Source organism: Neopsephotus bourkii, unplaced genomic scaffold (assembly GCF_033783945.1).
Source record: "Neopsephotus bourkii isolate Nb327-2 ecotype Australia unplaced genomic scaffold, CSIRO-AGI_Nbou_v1 NB_1810, whole genome shotgun sequence".
In the NCBI taxonomy this organism is placed as follows: domain Eukaryota; kingdom Metazoa; phylum Chordata; class Aves; order Psittaciformes; family Psittacidae; genus Neopsephotus; species Neopsephotus bourkii.
The window spans coordinates 507,529-528,642 of record NW_026902283.1 but is presented as its reverse complement, the minus strand read 5'-3'; the positions used below and the strand labels follow the sequence as shown (position 1 = coordinate 528,642).

At 37.0% G+C, this 21,114-nt stretch overlaps 1 protein-coding gene across 1 annotated transcript in view; it reads right to left on the bottom strand.

Moving 5' to 3' along the window:
- The window catches only part of CWC27 (CWC27 spliceosome associated cyclophilin), a 128,049-nt gene that overhangs the window by 1,623 nt on the left and 105,312 nt on the right, over window positions 1-21,114 (bottom strand). Inside the window, exons 12-13 of the mRNA XM_061342661.1 lie at window positions 19,698-19,807; window positions 16,651-16,754 (exon numbers count right to left, since the gene is read on the bottom strand). Coding sequence (XP_061198645.1) covers window positions 16,651-16,754; window positions 19,698-19,807 — 214 coding nt within the window. The remainder of the gene's footprint in view (window positions 1-16,650; window positions 16,755-19,697; window positions 19,808-21,114) is intronic.

Genomic DNA, 21,114 nt, shown 5'->3' with positions numbered 1-21,114 from the left:
AAGGCTTTGCCCAGCCTGGCCTTGAACACTGCCAGGGATGGTGCATTCACAACCTCCCTGGGCAACCCATTCCAGTGCCTCACCACCCTTATGGTAAAGAATTTCTTCCTTATATCCAATCTAAACTTCCCCTGTTTAAGTTTTAACCCGTTATCTGTTGTCCTGTCACTACAGTCCCTAATGAATAGTCCATCCCCAGCATCCCTACAGCCCTCCTTCAGATACTGGAAGGCTGCTATGGAGGAGGACAAACATTTTAGTAGGACCTGTTGTGATAGGACACGGGTTTTAAACTAAAAGAGGATAGATCTGGACTAGATATATGGAAGAAATACATGCTGGTAGTGAGGTACTGGAACAGATTGCCCAGAGAAGTGCTTGATGACCCAACCCTGGAAACATTTAAGGTCAGGTGGGGTGGTGCTCTAAGCAACCTGGTCTAGTTGATGATGTCCCTGCTCTTTGATGAGAGGTTGGACTAGATGACCTTTAAATGTCCCTTCCAAGCCAAACTACTCTATGATTCTATGACAACATGGAGTCAGAAGTTTGCTAGCTGTAGCCGGGCAAGAAAGCCTGGAGCTTATCAACTACGGTCTTACTAGCAGGTGTCAGTGAGGTGCCAATTTTCAGAAGCTGTCAGAAAACTAGGAGTGTTAGCTTAGAAAAATCTTAAACAAAATGATATTTACTCAAAAGAGAGAGAGATGGGAGGAAAAGAGAAGAAAACCAAACCAAAGTTGCTTGTAAGTTAACTGACTGTAAACCTACTGATCTTTACCGATAAGATAACAAGACTTTTGAATATTGTTGTAGAAAAGCTGCTACTTATGAACCAAGAGACAAGTATAAAGTTCATATGTTCAATTAAAAAACTCCCAGCAAACCAAACCAAACAATCAAAAGATTTTTAACTGAAAACAAACATGCTTAGGCAAAACCTGCATTCTATGTTTGTGTTCTGTATTTATCAGTCGCAAAAACATCTTTCATGGGACAACTTAAAATTAACTGTACTGAACTTAATCTAAGCATATCAGTCTTTATAGAATCATAGAATCAGAATGGTTTGGGTTGAAAAAATCCTGGAAAATCCAGGAAAAAACCAAGTCAATATCAATCAAAGTTTTCTGGCCAATGGAAATACTGGTTTATCAGTCTCTTGAAACAGGTTGCCCAGAGAAGTTGTGGCTGCCCCATCCCTGGAAGTGTTCAAGGCCAGACTGGATGAGGCTTTGAGCAACCTGTCTAGTGGTAGGTGTCCCTGCCTGTGGCAGGGGTTGGAACTGAATGATCTTTAAGGTCCCTTCCAACCCAGACCATTTTATGATTCTATGTAAGAGTTCCTGAATTAAACACGTTTTTCAAAAAGCTCCAGTGCAAATCTCCATTCATGAAGAAAGGGAGGGAAGAAGAACCAGCTCACTTACTCCAGATTACAATACAGTACTATTAGAGAAACTAGACAAAATTCAAAGCTATAGATTATAAGGGATCTGTTGGAATGCTTTAGAAAAATCTTAAAAACAAAAGTTGAGACTTTTCATCACAACTGATTCTTGATGTGGGTTTCATAAATCTCTTATTGTACAGCACAGAAATACTTAAGAGTTGTTTCCAGTGTATAAAACTTCAGTAGTTTATAACCCTGTACACACTACTAACATGAAAACTTATTTTTTTAGTCATATCTACAATTCAGAATAACATAATGTACCATCAGAGTGACTCATGATTGTGTATTTGTAGTTTAATTATAAAAACATTGTCTCACAGTGGAGGGACTGAAGTAATTTATTTTAGTTAACATGCTTTCTGCATTTGTCATATTCTTCTCAACTTATTAAAGATGAGCAGTTGAGCATTTTTTGAAGAAACACATACCAAATCACACTATCTGAGACTGAATTAAAATACGGTCTAAAGAGATGGAGTCATTCTTTGGTAAGTGGTTTCAGAGTGTGTTACATGAGTGTATGTAGAAAAGTAATCACATTCAGCCATTTCATCAACCAACAGCATGTTTGCAGGACACAACTAATAGGAATTAAAAATAAATAAATTTCTAAATCTTGGGTCAGGCCATACTGTGTCCCAGGTAGCTTGCAAATTAGATGCAGTAGATTCAGACTTAGTAATGTTTACTTCTCTTCAAGAGCTGAAAGAAGTCATAGTCTCTGAGTCTTATTCATAATTTTCCACTGAGGGGCTCCCAGCTGTGATTAAAAATAAGTCAATATTAAGAAACTTTTTGATATTCCCAGAATCAATTTCAGATGCAGCATCTCATAGGTAAAGCAAAATAAACACAGACTGCGGTGGAGATGAAAAAAAAAAAAAAAGCTTTCCTGATACAAATTAAAGCTTATTTTTGAAGTCACACATTTTCACAGGTAGAGCTTGTTTACATCCATGTAAATGGCAAATCATACTTAATCATGTTAAAAAAAAAATCAAATTGTTTTCCTTTTTAATGAACATGGGAAGTATTTAATAATAATTTCTATGTGAATTATTTTAATTTACAGTATTCTGACTCAATGCCCTCCAACAAAAATCTGCGCTTGCAAAATTTTCCGAGTGCGGAGTTAGGGCTGCAATTCCACAAATACAGGCTACATGAGACTTTCCTTGTTCAGTTTATAGCTCTCTTCCCTTCTGCATGCTCCTGGGTTCAGTAGGGAGCTGGCTGCCCAGCCGTGCTTCTGCAGTCACTGTGCTAAAAGCTCTAACTTCATGCTTTTATCTCTGTCTTTGGGAACCTACTAGCTTGTGGGTATCGTGGCTTGTTGACAGTTAATTTTAAACGAGACATACAACTTTAAAACACATCTTTGTTGTTTTTTTGTTTTTTTTTCCAGAATTGGAAGGGTATTGATATTCCCAGGTAATGCTTTTTGCAACAGTCAGCAAACAAGAATGCTTCTTCAATTATGAGAACTGCAGCTCCTGTATGTCCTTAAGCATATTACTTTGGTGATCAGTCTGGTTACCTTCTAGGAGGTAACAAGGAGAATGCTGGCTGCAAATGAAGCTAACAAAGAAACTTCAGCACACCAAAAAGCTTTCGAGAGCTATTACAGTACAATTAAACTGTCTTCCTGATAGTCTGCCATAGGCAGCAACGTATTTACCAAGTGTGCGTCAAAGAACAAACCACCTACACAGTGCTCTTGAGGGAGACAGAACCAGTTTATTCAGGAGACAGATCATGTTCTTTTGAACCACTCTAGTGAGATGGTACTTGTAAGAAAAGATATGATGTACAGTAATGCCTCTGGTGTTCAGATGTGTGAGTCATGCACTGGATCTGAACCATATGCCAGCTGCTGACAGGTGGCAGTCATGTTAAGTGTAGCATAAACAGAAGTCCGGTATCGCAACAGCTCTGTCCTTTCCAGAACTGCCCTTTGGAAGAAACTAAAGTGGCAGTTAGTGAACTGAATAATTCTGAAATTCAGCAAGAGCAAGGAAACACTCTGCTTTCACAGCAGTGATGAAGCTCTGATCTCCAGGTACAAATGCACTGTATGTATCAGTTTTTTTATACTAAATGAAAGTGCCAAGCTGCATTGCTTAATTCCACACTTGCTTATTAAACTGTTACCAGCTCATCTACTGCCCATTCAACTTCCCTTGCACAAGTGACTCTATACAGCATGATGTTTGGTGCCTCTGACACTGCAGGGGAGAGCCTGGGAAAGCATCTTGCTTTCACCTATGCCAGCATTTTAAACAGAAGAGCTTTTTTGGTAAATCACCAACAGGTGTGGACAAAAGTGATGTTCTCCCAACCCTGTTGTTAGCGTAGCAGCTTTTGCCAGGCAGGCAGTAACTTCTTAAGCAGGATTCATTTGGTGGTGCCTGCACAAAACATGGCAGCTGCTGATACATCCTTTGTTTCTGCTATCAGTAGGGGCCAAGAAAAAGTAACACAGGTTTTCACTTTCCAGATGCAGAACTGTATGTTACTGTGTTGCAGACAGTACACCCAAATTGGTGCTAAGAACACTGGTAAAAAACACATACTGCTTTTAAATGCAGACTGAGTTAAGCGACCAATCACATTCTATAAAATTTAGTGTTAATGCTTTCAGCACCTCATGAAACAATGGTAATCCAATCAGTAGTTCAGAAGCGATAACGATGCTAATCTACTTGACTGAGATAATATATAAAGACTTCTCTAAAAAAAGAGCATCCATCCTTCTGTGGCTGATGAGTCAGAAGTGGTAACAAGGAACATCAGGCCCCAATCCTTGTATGATTACCCAGAAGAGAATGGGTAGTAGTTAGGTAAAAGGTAATTTTGGCAGGGGGCAGCAGGACCAGTGACTCAAGACCCACTGACTAAAAAGAGAAAGACTGAGCCTTCGTGCCTAATTAGCATGAGAGGCAAGAGGGACTTTTAAGCAATAAAGGGTGGAATACTGATTAATGAACAAATTGTGTAACTCTCAACCAATGATCACTGATTTGTCAAAATGTTTAAATAGCTTAAAGTTACAATTATCGGGGTGCTTCATTTGTAGAGACTTCTACAGAGCACCCTGCGCAGAATAAACGTCTCCTTTCTAAACTAGACTTTGTGTCTTTCCTTTAGAAAGCCCCCAAATGGCAACAGTATCGGAATTTTGCAAATTATTCCTACGTTTTATGAAAGTTGTTTGCTCTCTCCATCAGGATGCTTAAAATGAACAAAGCATAAGTATTTGTGTCAAGAAATTGTTTTCTCTTGCATTTTACAGACTGTCTAAACAAAAAAGAGAGACCAGTATGGACCATAACTGCCATCTGCTTCCAAGTTCAACATCACTTGCAGGTAACATGCTACCCAATCTAATTACCACCAATGCACTATATATTTAGAAGAAAAATAATGAGAGGCACTCTAGCACTACTGCTTTCCTTAAATTGTATTATACTTGCCATTACCATTTGCCTTCAAATATTCTAAATGGGTATGTTAAACTATAAGCATTAATGTAGGAAACACTGTAACACTCTCATGATACGTAGGCAGTGGGTAGGAATGTAGCTTATATGAACAGATGAGAAAATCCACAGATCAAAGCAAAGTGAGATCTCTCTCCTAAGGAAAAAAAAAATAAATCATCTGTTCTGGAAGAATGGACTTGGTAGTGGGTGGCACAGAAGAGGAGAAGCAGCTGAGGAACACTGAAAGACAGTTGACAGACCAACAAGGAAAAAAATCCAAGGAAGGTAAAGACTAAAAAACCAAAAGTATAAGAATGAAACACAAAACCAAAGAAAAAGAGACTGAACAAAATGTAAATAAAATTAAGAAAAATGTCAAATGACAACTGAAAACCAGCAAAAATTTTGAACCAAGACAAGAGAACAAGAGTACAAACAAGACAAAAATAATGTCAAAACTATAAAACAATGGGAAAATTGAAGGAGTAATAATCTGTGGCCATAGGTTTTTGCTGTGATTGTTACCACTAAAAGATTTCACTCTTTCTTGTTTTACTGCTTGCTTCTACCATTCCACATTCCTTTGTTCCTCTTCTTCCATCTCTTTTCCTAATGATCAGACCAATCATTGCTCCAATTCTTTTGTACTTTCATAAAACCTTATGTTTTCCAAATTTATTGACTTGCTATTTAAAAAGAGAGATAAAACTTGCTATTCATGTCTAACTAAATTCAAATAATTAGTTATTTCATGTAACTTTCTAAATTTTTTTTAAAAAGCTTAGAAAAGTATTCCAACAATTACTACAAATACATGTATTTGCCATACTGCTGGCAACTTCATAGGTTAAGTATTAAACTTTACATCAAAATAAAACTGTTTCAATCCATATTAGTGAATACAGGAAAGAGCACAGATTTTAGATTGAAATTTAGATTTCACCATTGCTATTAATACTCCCACACCTAAATGAGGTTTATTTTATTTCTGCAAGAACCAAAATTACTATTCCAGGTTTCAGATGAATGAAGTACTATTAGTCTATAGTATTCCAGCATTTGGATGTTAACAATGGACATAATGTATTATTGCTGCTCTTGCACATAGCAAAAAATCTCCCCAATTCTAAGCAAGCAAAACTGATAAAAATAGGCTTTAAAAAATATTATACAAACTCAGACTGTACACTTCTGTTAACTTTACTAGCTCTTTGATTGTATTACAGTTACTGGAGGATGAAGAAATTGATTTAACCTCTTCAGAATAACCAGCAAGTTGTGGGTTCTCCACAGGCCAAAAATTGAACTGTTTGTATTTTCTCTCAGTGTACACCTACAGCACAAAATGATCAGAACTTTTGCAGGTATTTCTAACATGATACTACACAGACAAATTCTATTTGAAATGTGAAACTCAATTGAATATTATATGCTCAGTCTTACCTGAAAATATTAACTGCAAAAATACAAGAAAGGAATAATTTCATTAAATAGGTGGTAACCAGGTCATAAAACCCAAAAAGATACTTCCGTTTTTACAAAGCTAACAACAAAGTAAACTCTTCCTTGTGAAGACTACTGTAACCGAGTATTTTTCCATTGTTCAAGATAGTATTAAGTATTTATTTTCCTCTTGAAATAAGACTTATTTGTAAATAACCTTCCAGGGAAAATCAACTTAACTACAAAAAACCTCATCCAATTCAAAAGATAACAAAAGCACTGGGGAAAATGTGATTAGTTCTCATAGTATCAGAATTAGAAATACATAAACCCACGATGACCTATGATTCTAATCACTAAATATTTTTCTATTAAAAATTTAGCTACCCTATTTTTATATCACATCTGTTCCACGACAATTCATATATACTATTTAGACTATATCCTCATCCCCTTCTAAAAGATGTTAACTAGTTTGATGAAAGAAGCTGGGTGCTTTAAATAGGCAGCTGCTCCTAGCAGAGCAGATTGGTATGGAAGACCGTAACGCATATTCCAGATGTTGTTCCAGACAGTGTACCAATGTAGAAAAACTTTACACGGCATTTACTATAAGGACATGGGAACTGCCACATCCGAACAGACCAATGATCCATCCAGTCTAGCATCCTGTTTCTGCCAACAGCTTGTACAGTATCTGATACTCTAGAAATCAGCAAATCACCCTCCCAAATTAACATGGTCACTACTTTATCACCAGAGAAGAGAGTCAGTGTGAGGGGAAGGACAGGAGAGCATTTCTAGCACAAAAATACTCTTCTTATACAGCATTCTCTGTACACACTTCCTTCTCTTTTGTCCCTCCCCCTCTCCATTCTGAGTATGTCCAAATCTCTACTTTTTACACTTCGTTGAATGAGGTAAAGCTGGGGTGCTTGAAAAGGTGTGTAAATACACTGGAAGCTTAAACTAGGCTATTAAAGATTTAAAAGATTATATTCATTCTTCACTAGGTTTGCTGGCAATAAATAAAATGTAAGATTTCCAGACAGTAAATGTAACACTAGATATCCCTTGAGTAAAGCATGGATCATCTCTGAATTTAAGTCAAACAGTAGTTGATTCCAGGCCCAGATGCCTAGTCCAAATAAACTTAGACATGGAGGAATTAACAAAAAATAAACAAACAAAAAAGCCTACCCCAAATACTCTGAGTTTCTCAGGCATGCAGAAAAGCTAGAAGCAATAAATACACGACTTCAGCAGCACAATTTGTTAATACAAAATTACTGACTGAAGCAGCAGGCTAGCAGCTATCATTTACATATCAAGGTTTGACCGCATTCTAGCAGTAGAGGAGAGAAGGTGGAAAAGGTTTTTTTTTTCCCCATTAAATGTTAGAGGCAGGACTAAAACCCAAACAAATGCTGGGTTTTTTTGCCAAACAGAAAAGAAACGCCTCTTTACAATCTGTTTCTAATACAGATCTCTGGCATTCATTTATCCTTTGTAACAATCAAGTAAGTATTTTGTCAAGTTTTTTAAAATGTAGTTGAGTAAATCAATGGCCTTAGCAGGAGAGACCTAATATAGAGCCAGTTTTTCCAGACTAGTGGAGGAACCTTGGCTCAAGTCTGGATGGGAGGAGGGGAGCAAACATGGCTTTAATCCATCTTTGTGCCTCACTGGCATAAATTACAGCAGCACTTTTTCTTTCATTCCCCAAGCTAGCATCGGCATGTGAAAAAGACTGCTGCTTAGTTTTCAGGAGCTTACTATGTTTGTTACAGTAAAGCTTCTGCAACTGAATCTGCAGAGACTGGTGCTAATCTTGAGGAAGCTGTATTTCATAATCCTCAGTCTTAGGTATTATAGCAAAGAAAGAGACTGCATTTTAGAAAAGATTTATGAAAGCTTTATGAAAGAAATATAACCAGTATTTTTAGGTGTTTATCCAGGATAATTTCACTATGCCAAGTTTAACAGTAGATGCTGTAATAAATAGGAAATCCTGGAAACAAACTGCGGAAGACATTATCACATATATGTGGAGTAGATACTAACAGTGTGCATTATGATTTAGTTCTTGACATAAATGAAATCTTCCAATATAAAAACAGTCTGACAAACTTCAACATTTACCCGATTCTGAAAAAGCAATTTAGTAAAAAAACCCCAAACGACACAAACAACACCGAAACCCCCTCAAACTCAAACCAATTCTAGCCTACTCTCTCCAACACACATCAGAAAGGGGATGCCCTGATACTTTTTTTAGTCCTTAATCTGTCACAGCCACAAATCCTTTCACTGGGGGAATGCAAAGTAAATAAAACACTCTGTATTCCCACTCCCAACTCCACCAGATTTCTCACTGAAACCAATGCTAAATATTCTGAGATGTTTTCCTTGTCTTATTAGCAAAAACATTTTCTGAAGAAGATCAAGGACATAGCTATTGGTACTGGACAGAAAATACCATAATTGAATATACAGATTTGTTTGCTTGTTCTGGAGTAAAATATAACTGTCTCTACAAACTGGGTAAAAAATTATACAGTCAAATTGCAGTGAATGTCCTGGCAGAGAGTGCTTAGCTGCCCAATGTTGTCACAATATTTAATTGGCCTTAATGGTAATTTTACAAAATTCAGAACTAGGAACAGATGACAGAGTTTGACATACATAAACCAGACTGCAAAATGAGTCCCACTGAATTTCACTTCAGACCCATTCCCTTTATTTTTTGCTATAATCAGCTGATTAGATCAATGCAAAATTATATTTTGTGACCATCTTTGAATGTCTTTTAAGAGCCGCAAGATTTTAAACAACCTATTTAAGTGAACAGTGACATCAAATTCCACAAGAATTGTTTTTAATCCTTGCTATCTTAATGAGGTTTGTCACAAATAACTAAGATGATAATAGTCATGCCAACATCAGCATTACGCAACATGCACATGAAACAATCTATTAAGCAAGATCTGAAATACCTTTTTGTTTGTGATGGAAGACCTTTACTCACATAATTTTCACAAAAACCTTTTAACTGTAAATTGACTCACTTCGATTTAAAAAAATGGCTGTTTTTCCTATCCTCAAATTAACCAACATTTAGAATAGCTCAGACTCAATAAAGGTAACTAACCATAAGAATTATAAACTGAAAAAACATGTGAAAACCTCATTCCAAATTCTCATTTTACTGATTTTTTTCTGGTCCCACAGTATAACTTTAAGCTGAATGGATTTACGTTATTTCATATAAAAAGAAAGAGTAAGTTTTAGAGTCTAGACATCCTACCAAAAATACTTAAATGACTGTCTCATTTACATTTGTCGCTTAGTTACATCTATGACAATGTTCCATGGAGAAGAAAAAAGCTGATCTCTTTTAAAGATTAAGAAGCTTTGTAGTTCACATTTAACACCTCACATTTCACCCAGGAAACACTGCAGCCGTTCAGTTATAAAGCACTGGAACAACATGCTATTGATTAAATGAACTATGTAGCCTGCTGGCAGTCACAGTCAAATTCTAAATGGCTGTAGAGTGCATTACGGACAGCAGATAGCAGCCAGTGATGAGATCTGAATCCAGAAAAAGAAATCCTAAACTTCTAGCTGGGTGCAGAATGAAGGAAAAATTACTGGGCTCCTCTGCAACACAAACTCTAAAACCAAGTGGAGGTCTACTTGCATCCCTGACTTGTGAATTGATGGGATTAATAACAGAACAAACCCCTCTACTGAGGATGATACAAACTTTGGCTGCTTCCCTAGTGGCAACAATAGTTTAAATGTACTTCATATAATCATGTTCATCTGGTAAGAAACAGCTTTCACATGTTAATATTCCAGTTTCTGCACTGAATACTGAAGGTCCAACAGGATGAATTGAGCATCTTCCATCAAATATAAATTAAAGCAGTAACAATAATGTAAAACCATACTTCTTTGTAGTCAGATTACCAGCATGGAAACAGTTTTCAAGAAAGAACAGAATACTACCTCAATGCAATGTTCATATACCAATACCTTCTGGTGCTTTTCCAGTATTTGCTACCTATTTGCTATTATGTACTTCAGCTAAGAACCTTGTTTAGAAGTGAATGGATAGGTATACCTTTTCAGTCAATCCAAGAAAAAAAATAAAATTACCCTGATTTGCTAGCCTACATCTCCAAGTCTTTTAAGGTACTGTAAATGATTGGTTTAGTGTGCAGTGTAATCCACCCCTCTCCCTCTCTCCATGGTAGTCAGGAGTGATGTTCCCTTTAAGTTTTGGGTTACTTGATCATGACAATTATACTTTAAATTCAAGAATGCTACCAGAGTTGGTTTGTAAATCTTCTTGTGCATTTTATCTGTGAGAATGCACAAGCAATGAGGATCCTCACAGAAATATCATAACTTGACTTGGCAACTGGTGAGCTTTAACAAAGAAAACTAGTGCGTATTTTTTTGCAGAAACTTCCATCAGTTCAAAATTGTCTGTATTGTAAAATTTCTCATAGGAATAGAGATACTTCAGTATGTCAATAAATCTAGCAGTTTCAGGAAGCCTCTGCTTGTTTTCAAAGATAAGAGAAAGAAGAGTGGAAGACAGTCCAGAATTTTGGTTAAGGATATGACAGTGGATTTTAATAGCAGGGAATGTGTTCCTTCCAAAAAGACCAGTATTCCATCTGGAAAAGTGTAGATATGTATTTCATACTGTCCTGGTTTCAGCTGTAACAGTTATTTTTTCCTTCCTACCAGGTGGTGTAGCGCTGTGTTTTGGCTTTAGTCTGAGCACAATGTTGATAACACACCAATGTTTTAGTTGTTGCTCAGTAGCACTGACTCTGATCAAAGACTTTTCTGTGTTTCATGCTCTGCCAGTGAGGAGGGACACAAAAAGCTGTGAGGAAGCAGAGACAGGACACCTGACCCAAACTAGCCAAAGGGGTATTCCATACCACATCACATCATGATCAGTATAGGAACTGGGGGGGAGTTACCCAGAAGGCCTGGATTGGTGCTTGGGTCGGGCTGGGTATTGGCCAGTGGGTGGTGAGCAATTGTATTGTGCATCACTTGTGTTTACTGGGTTTTTTCCTTTCCCCTTTAAGTTTTATATCCTATCCCCTTGTTATTTCCCTTATCATTATCAGTATTATTAGTAGCAGGTTTATATTAATTTAGTTATTGGACTGTTCTCATCTGAACCTGTGGGGTTTACATAGTTTCATTCTTTTGATTCTCCTCATCCCACCCAGGGGGTGGGAGGGAAGGGGGATGTGAGTGAAGGGCTGCGTGGGGCTGGCCTAAACCATGATAAGCTTCATGAAGATGTAAGGCTGATAGAAATTCCACTGTAAAGACCTGTTCTTAGGAGTAGAGAGTCATGGTTTAATGTCAAACTGAAAACATGAATGTGGTACGGTTAGTTAGTTCATGTCCATTTATAAATTTACTAGAGAAATTGACACAACATGTGCATAATCTGAAGTTTTGTGAGAAATATTTGAAAATTTATTGGAGTATTTCAAATTTCTGTGATTTCAGCAAACAGGAATGGTAGTATGAAAAACAGGATACCATTCAGAAAGTGCAGTGGCTGAATTTCTGTAAGAGCCATCAACAGCATGAGTACAGGACAGAGCTAGATTAGGTAAAAATTCAGTAGAAAAAAATTGTGGCTTAGAAGGGATTGGAAACCAGGCATGAAAGAAACAATGACAAATAAAGTAATCCTTCCACTCAACACTGACAAAGACTTAGCTGAGCATTGTATCTAGTCTCAGATTTCATGATTTGAAAGAGAGATGAACCACTCAGTATTACTTGATGGGAGGCTGTTTCAGAGTACTATGTATTACTCTTACCCTATTTGAAGAGGAATATTTTGCACAGATTAACTAAAGCAACCAACCCTTAAATATATTTGAGTGCATTGAATTTTTTTCTCCCATAACTGGATTTCTCTGTGGAAAATATTTTGTTGTGCTCACAACATCTGCATCATCAGTTTCATTATCTGCAGCTGCCATAATACTTTCTGGACTGAAATAGGTTTTACTATAGCTGTAACTATTTGATTTTATAATCAGAGCTCTGAAGTGGCACTGCAACCTGATGGGGTGTCATATGCATGCAACTATATGTACACAGCAGTCTAAGCCCGAAAGAAGATGATGAGCAGCAGTCTTCTGTATAAAGTGCAGCCTTTGTACGGTGTTTTTACTTCCAAATTCAGGCCTATACAGAAATCCAGATAGGAAGTACTAAGCAGATAAATTAATCCATTTGAGTCTTCTGCTGTGACACATCCTACAGGTTCAAACTTAAATGGGGAAAGCTCAGATTAGATATAAGAAGTTTGTACTGTGAGGGTCCTGAGGCACTAGAACAGGCTGACTAATGAAGTTGTGAATGCTCCATCACTGGCAGCGTTCAAGGCCAAACAGGATGGAGTCTTGGCTGACATGGTTTAGTGTGCCCATGGCAGGGGAGTTGGAAGTAGATGATCTTAAGGTACTTTCCAACCCAAACTATTCTATCATTCTATTCTATGATATTTGGTTTTCATACTATTAGTTTCTAAGCAGATGACACCTCACTGCTGCTGCGATGAATCTCATCTATATTTGGTGAAAAGTCTTCCTGGTAAGACTTTAAGCCTACAATGAGCAACTGAGTTCTGCCAGATCATCTGTAAAACCTTTGTGAAAGAGAAGAATGAAGTCATGCATCTGACTCTCTTATTTCAACTGTAAGCAAATAAATGATCAAACACCACTGAAGACATCTGACAAATTATGAAAAGAAAAGCATAAGCAACAGCTCTTAATACAGAACCACAGGGACAATAATGCTTCTGCATGGAAGAACTAGGATCAGCCATGTCATCCTGAGGTAGCCAGATGCTGTAAAAACGTGTCTGTCTACTTATTTGCAGACATTTTTATTGTTATGAGTACCCTTTCTGGCAGTACATACCATGTTTATTTTTATACTTTTGAATTCTGTGGGGGAAATTGCATTTTGATTACTGCAGACAGATATATATATAATCATGCTCACAGAGCAGTAGAGTTTGCAATAGAAGGTCTCAGCAAAGATTCTGGTATTTCATGTTAAAACTTAGTATTATGCATTTCTCTTCAGCTCTCTTCACAACACTTCCTCAGATGCCTTCATAGACAGTGAAATCTGGTAATAATTATCAAACACCATACACACTGTTTACAATAGAGTCATATTTCTTCTTTTTTTTCTTGCATAAAAAGTAGAATGCTGCTGAAAAGTGCCCAAATGTCTGCTATATGCCATGCCAATACAGCAGCTCAGCCAAATATGCAGAGAAGTTTGCCAAATAAAAGAAAACATAACAAATTGGTAATGGTTTCTATCTTGACAGAGAATGAAAATTATACCTCAATGTGTGGCCACTCACGTGGACATATAAAAATGTCTTAGAGGCAATCATTTTACCTCAGATAACACACCCTGATAGTAGAGCAAAGCATACTGGCAGGCTTTCACTTCCCATAAAAACAGCAACCATGACCTACAAGATGGCCTGGAGGACTCACATGATTTGTGCATATTGTATATGCATATGCTATACTTTAATTATATTTAATAAAAAACAAATAAAGTAGAATTACTGTCATTTGAGGAGTGGATTTGAATTAATAAAGTTTAAAAATCTAAGTTATTATAGTCATATTCCAATACAACAAAGACACTGAAAACGTAAAACCTTATACCAACATATGAAATGTAACTTTCCAAATGATTGTAATAATCATTAATAGCTTTTGGAAGACTTCACTGCATTGCTGATGTTCTATGTGTTTATAGCCAACTTATGTAATATGTACATTTTACCATTTATGTAGCTTCAAAGTAAATTCTTTGAAAATAAGACTCTCATCTGTCTGTAAGTTAACATGCACATTTACTGTGCTGCAAAATTAATAATATGATGTTAATTATTAGTCTATTATGTAGTTTCATATTAAGTCTTAATTTTAGTGCAATTCTGAATGCATTATTATTTTCGAAACAAAAATACAACTTCATAAACTGAAATTGCAACACTCAATTCAGTATGAATTACAGAAAAAAACCCAACTATTGCCAATTAGATGTCAGTAGTTACTCAGAAAGAAATAGGGATAGAGACCTAACTTTTATAAAAGTCTTTAGAATACTGATTATGTTACTGTGATAAGAAAATAACAGACAGGAAGACAAGTCCTTCAGGTTCATGTACAGGCTGCATAGGAGAGGTTTATACTGTACATGGGAGGTTTAGACTGGACATAGGAAGCACTTCTTTACCAAGACGGTGGCCAAACCCTGGAACAGGCTTCCCAGAGAGGTGGGCAATGACCCGAGCCATTATAATTTATATTATAATTATTATATCATTATAATAATTTAGTTTTTTTTTCAGGTCTAGCTGCTAGTGCTAGTTTGCAGATTTTGGGGCAGGCAGGTATCCTATTAGTTTCCCTCTAATTTCTCCCCAAGAAGAGAGCCTTCAGGAAGAACATAAGCGTACACCTGATGTATTTTCACGTACTAAGTTATCTGAGATACTGAAATATTGTTTGTCTTTTAACACTTGCCAAGTTTCTATTTTAGTGGTACTTTTGCTGTAGCTTTGATAGCTCATGCATACAACTAAGGAAAATGTTGCAGGCAGAGACAGCCTACTTTATTACACCAGCTATATTGCTTCCTATATTAAAAAAAAGTGACCTGCCCTTACAAAACATTTTTGCATGTTTTTTTTTGGCCTCTTTTAGAATCATAGAATAGTTAGGGTTGGTAAGGACCTTAAGATCATCTAGTTCCAAACCCCCTGCCATGGGCAGGGACACCTCAAACTAAACCATATCACCCCAGGCTTCATCCAACCTGGCCTTGAACACTGCCAGGGATGGAGCACTCACAACCTCCCTGGGAAACCCATTCCAGTGCCTCACCACCCTAATAGGAAAGAATTTCCTCCTTATACCCAATCTAAACTTCCCCCGTTTAAGTTTTAACCCATTACCCCTTCTCCTATCACTACAGTCCCTAATGAAGAATCCCTCCCCTAGGCATCCCTATAGGCCCCCTTCAGATACTGGAAGGCTGCTATGAGGTCTCCATGCAGCCTTCTCTTCTGCAGGCTGAACAGCCCCAACTTTCTCAGCCTGTCTTCATACGGGAGGTGCTCCAGTCCCCTGATCATCCTCGTGGCCCTCCTCTGGACTTGTTCCAACAGTTCCATGTCCTTTTTATGTTGAGGACACCAGAACTGTACACAATACTTCAAGTGAGGTCTCACAAGAGCAGAGTAGAGGGGCAGGATCACTTCCTTTGACCTGCTGCTCACGCTCCTTTTGATGCAGCCCAGGATACCGTTGGCTTTCTGGGCCGCGAGCACACACTGCTTTCTCATGTTAAGTTTCTCATCGATCAGCACCCGCAAGTCCTTCTCCACAGGGCTGCTCTGAATCTCTTCTCTGTCCAACCTGTAGCTGTGCCTGGGATTGCTCTGACCCAGGTGTAGGACCTTGCACTTGGCATGGTTAAACTTCATGAGGTTGGCATCAGCCCACCTCACAAGCGTGTCGAGGTCCCTCTGGATGGCATTCCTTCCCTCCAGCGTATCAACCGAGCCACACAGCTTGGTGTCATCAGCAAATCTGCTGAGGGCGCACTCAGTCCCACTTTCTATGCTGGTCATTTTATGCAGAAATTTTTATTAGCACCTAATAGCTTGTAGTCTAGGACTTCAGGATCAAACTTCAATTCATAAATGACTTCTATCTCCTTTCCCTACCTAAGGCATGTTCTTTGATGGAAGATGAACATGAGACAACACAGTACAAGCTACTTCCTTGACTGGTAGGTGTTGAGGCCATAACTTCTGCAATGCTTAATCAATTCCAGTGCTACCCCATTTCCTTGGGGTCACCTGACATTTCAGATGAGTTTATCAGTTTGTCTTCATCTCATTCATTAGTCTTTAAAATACTTACCACCTCCAACACAGAGTTTTCGTAGGACTTAAAACTGCACAAAGCAAAATGTCTTCTACTCTCCCACCTTGTTTTTCACAGTGCTAAATCACTACCTTTTACCTGATTTCTGCCTGCAGCAGCCATCTTCACATTTGGTGTTTCTGCTACTCCTTAAATTTACACTTACGAGCAAGACTATATTGCTCCAACAGGATTTCCAGCAGGAAATACAGAAATCTAAATCAAAAGAACTCACCATCCTTCATCATTATCTGCTTCAGGTTCAGAAACCTCATTTTCAGGAGTTTCTTCAATTGCCTGGGTTAACTTTGATTTAAATCGGTCCAATAGCGCCAGTGTCTGAAATTAAATACATGGCTTCAGGGAAGTTATATGCATCTGACCCCAACAACAGGTATACACAACATCTTTATTATTATTTTGATAAATAGTACAATGAGAAGAAGGAAACATCTTTCATATGAATTTGAAAGAAATGCTGTAGAGAGGCAAGTGAGAGAGCAAGGGGGTGGGATGGGGTGAGAATGCATTGAGGCAGCAAGATTAAGCAGGGAGGGCACTCTGCAGGTGTGCAAGAGCACTCCACAGTGTGAGAGAGCACTTGTCTGGCTGCCTAGTGAAATCAAAATGTGTATCAAAGAACAAAAACTTATGGCTACTTCTAGAATAAAATAGCTGATTAAACAACAGTGACTGCTGACAATGAATTTTATTGTTTGCACCTGCCATTTTCTTCCTGTAAAGCAATTAATTACATAAATTAGAGTTTATTCAAGCTTTGAATTTAGAGCTTTGAAGACCTGGTTTGATTGATATTTATATACTTTACATTGCTGATCTTTTAAGTTACGTACTGACACTGAAAAGAATTCAAAGCTTTTGACTCAAGTACAGTGAACTACCTTAATTAATTCTACAGACACCGGTTCTTATGCAGCATACATTAAGCTCATGCTGATTTATATTTGGTATTTTATTCTCCAGCTGAAATCACCGGGTGTTTCAGATACAACGAAGTCACCAAATCTCAGGTGACGCCTGAAGATTGTACCACAGGCATTCTTTCTGATCACCTGGAATAAGATTTGATTATACAAGAACTGTATGCCTGAACCTTGTGAATGGAGAGGGGGCTCTTCAAAAAAAAAAAAAAAAAAAGAGCAGACCACAAGAATAACTTGCACAGCCCACAGCTTATTTCTTGCTGATACTTGAGACATTCCTGGAGAGGAAAGCATGAGGGAGTAAGTGCTTGACTGAATTTATGTGGCAGGCTACATTTGATCTGGAGGTGATAGGTTGGCAACCTATGTTGTAAAACACCTCTGTATGGCTGTTTAGTTTTGTTTGGTCAAGTTTTTCAACTTTAAAAGAGTAAAAGCTAAACAAGAATAGAAAACAGAAATAGGAAATACCAGAAGTGTTCACTGGAATCAAATTTCCTTCTGGGAGCAATCTTAACTTTAGGAGTTTCCTGGCTTTTGAATTCTTTCAAAACCATATTTTAACACTGCCAAAGGTAGGTTTTTTGAGTTGTTGGGGTGTTTTGGTTTGGTTTTTCCTTTTTTGGTCCTTTTTTTCTTTAATTTTATTTGCATTTATTCATTTATTTTTATTTTCTGTTTAACCTTCTGTTTAAGATGGAAAATTTCAAATATAGTTGGGCCTGCAAATCATTCAAATTCTATAGCCTTCCATAATATTACAAACCCTGTACTTGCAACATCTGAGAGAGCAAATCTCTGCCTACGCCACCAGAAGAAAACAAACTAACCATTTTTACATGAAACTGCGACTGACCAAAGACACATTCCATGTGTATAATTATATCTGGTGCCAGCATTCTTGTGAGTAGACCTGGTGATAGAAATAATTTCAAAATGCCTTAGTAGGCATTTTTGCAGTGAGTGATTAGATGCCTTACTGTGGATCAAATAACTTTGTAAAATTGACCCTTGTAGAATTAATAAGCTTAGGACTTCCAATATCTAGTATTGTAAGGAGACACATACCTTTCCCCCTCTTCTTTAACTCTTGTACAGAGGATGCAAAATGGTATTGTGCTGTAGGACCAAGTAGGAAGGATGCAAGGCTAGAAGAGGCTCTCCACAAGTGAAATGGATTACAAAGAAGTGATTAATTATTGCTGAACAGATCCCAGCAGGGTTACATAAATGAAAATTAAGATCTACTAAAATATACATCCTTGTCATCTGGTTTTCCTGTGATGTCCAGGACAGGACTGATATAAATTCATTAGAAGTGGTTTTAAGACCCTTGATCCATGCTGCCAACAGAGGTTTAGTATTCTTTGATGCAAAGCTAATGGGCTTTTTGAATGTACAAAGTTTCCATAAACTTAGTTGCGAGTTAAATCCACTTGCCACATGTATAAAGGTTTGCCAACCATTCTTTTGAAGTTATTAAGCCTCAAGTTTCCAACCCCTTCTAGCTTTTATAGTTGAGTATGAACATCTTCACAGCTGAATTGACATGCACTTATAAACCACTGTGTTTGATGTACTGCACAGATCTTAAACGAATGGTACTTTCCATTTCACAGGCAGTTTCATATATTTAACAATTCCAAACTTTCCTATTTTAGAAAAAAACAAATATTAATGTCGAACATAACTTTGGTCATATTTGCAGGCTGAAGTCTACATACATTGTAACTCCTTTTGAAAAATAATTTTCATTATATTTAAAAAAGGTTTTATTTTTACAGTACAGTTAAAAACTATTTTTCTGCTCATTTCACACCACCAAAAGGTATGGATAGATTTAATATCTTTAAACATATTTTAAAATGTTAAAAAAACCTATCTTGGACATATGCCAAGTATGCAAACCTCTGTCCCAAGTGTTACGGCATGCTGCAGAGCCAAGGAAAGCACTGTACATAAATGCAAAGCTCTCGTACATGTAATCAAGGACACCTCTGTGTGGGTAGCATTTCCTTTTGCGAGATTTTAGTGACTAAACTGACAGCATTTTCAAATGCACATTGAAATTTCACTTACCTGTCTACCTGGGTAATCAAAATAGGGGATCAAAGATTACATATTTATTTTTATAAATAATAAGATTATTCAAAAGGAAAATGAAACATAATGGTAGGGGGGTTGGAAGTAGATGATCTTAAGGTCCTTTCCAACCCTAACTGTTCTATGATTCTACGATTCTATAAGGGACTTTAAAACTTTATTTATACACAGATGAAGAGAAACTTCTTCAGAACTTTTTCTGGATTTTTTTCCCCCCAGGTTTTCCAGTTATTACCTGATCTTCACGAGAAACCCCTTTCTTTGGCTGCTGCTTCCGCTTGTCTTCATATTTTTTCTTCTCCTGAAGGTACTCTTCAACAACACTGTTTGGAGCAGGTTCCTCCTCTGAATAAGGAAACATATTTGGTTAAACAAACTAAATTTGGTTTTATGGTTTAGTATCATTTTGGAGATAATCTGTGGCTTCTGAAATAGCAGACAGAACACTTGCATAAAATGTTTCCGTTGTATTGCTTTCTCAGCAAGTAGAATGATTTGCTGCTTGCTGAAATGAAAAATGCAACACTGTACTGGGCAGACGATGAGTCCAAAAATTTTTGTTTCAATTTTATTTCACTATGGAGCCAGATAAAGCAGTGCAACAGCAATAAAAATTCTGATGGTAAGATGAGAAATGAAAACTGTTGAAATTCCTTTAACAAGTTCACCTTAATTTCTGAATCTTTTTCTGGAGTAGCTGAACTGTTACATATATTAATATTATGTGACTTTTTGTTGCAGCAGAGACAAATACAGATGACTATTGCCTACAGACAAATTCAGAGTCTTCCTGTTTTGTAGGCTGTAGTAGCCACAAATTAAATCCTTGATCTTGCAATAAAGAAAAAACCCATAGCATTTTTAGTTTAAACAAAATTAGTCATGTCAATCAGGAAAAAAACTCTACAGCAACATAGTAATACCTGGAGTTGTCAACAGCTACACTCTATTTTTTTTAACAGTTTCTTCTCTGCAGAATATCCACTGCCATGACAAATTAAGAATTTAACAGGGAAAAAACTTTATCTCAGATCTGATCAACACCATCCTGTCACATTTTCTTCCCCTTGAATAGCATTAAGACATTTCACAAATTGATCTAGTACACTTGAAATTTACTTATTTACACATATTTATGAGATTGTTATTCCTTATAAGGAACAGAAGAATAAAACCTCCAGATGTCCACTGCAAATGATGAACAGAAAATATTTATGGAGGAAATTGTTTCAACAAATTTCAGGATATACAGCCTGATGAACTGTAAACCTAAATCACACTCTGTATAATGTTTTTTTTTAGATGAGTGCTGACAGCTATACAGAGAAAACTTCTGGTTTCAAACAAAATTTCTTTCTCACCTGAAGTTTTTATAAGATTTATAAACACAACTTATAATAAAGAGAAATACATTTGTAATGGTATATCTACATATAAAATATTTTTTATGTATTTCCACAATTGGAATATATTATTTCTTTTTTATCCCGATTTATATGTTGCATGTATGTATTTAAAGAGTATCAGGGAAAACAGCCATACACAATACCATTCAGAGCTGTTTATTTTCCCTGTTTCCCGGCTAACATGTTGGATATAATCAAGAACAGAGGATTACATCAAGAAAGAAAATAGCCATCTTCCAGAATGAC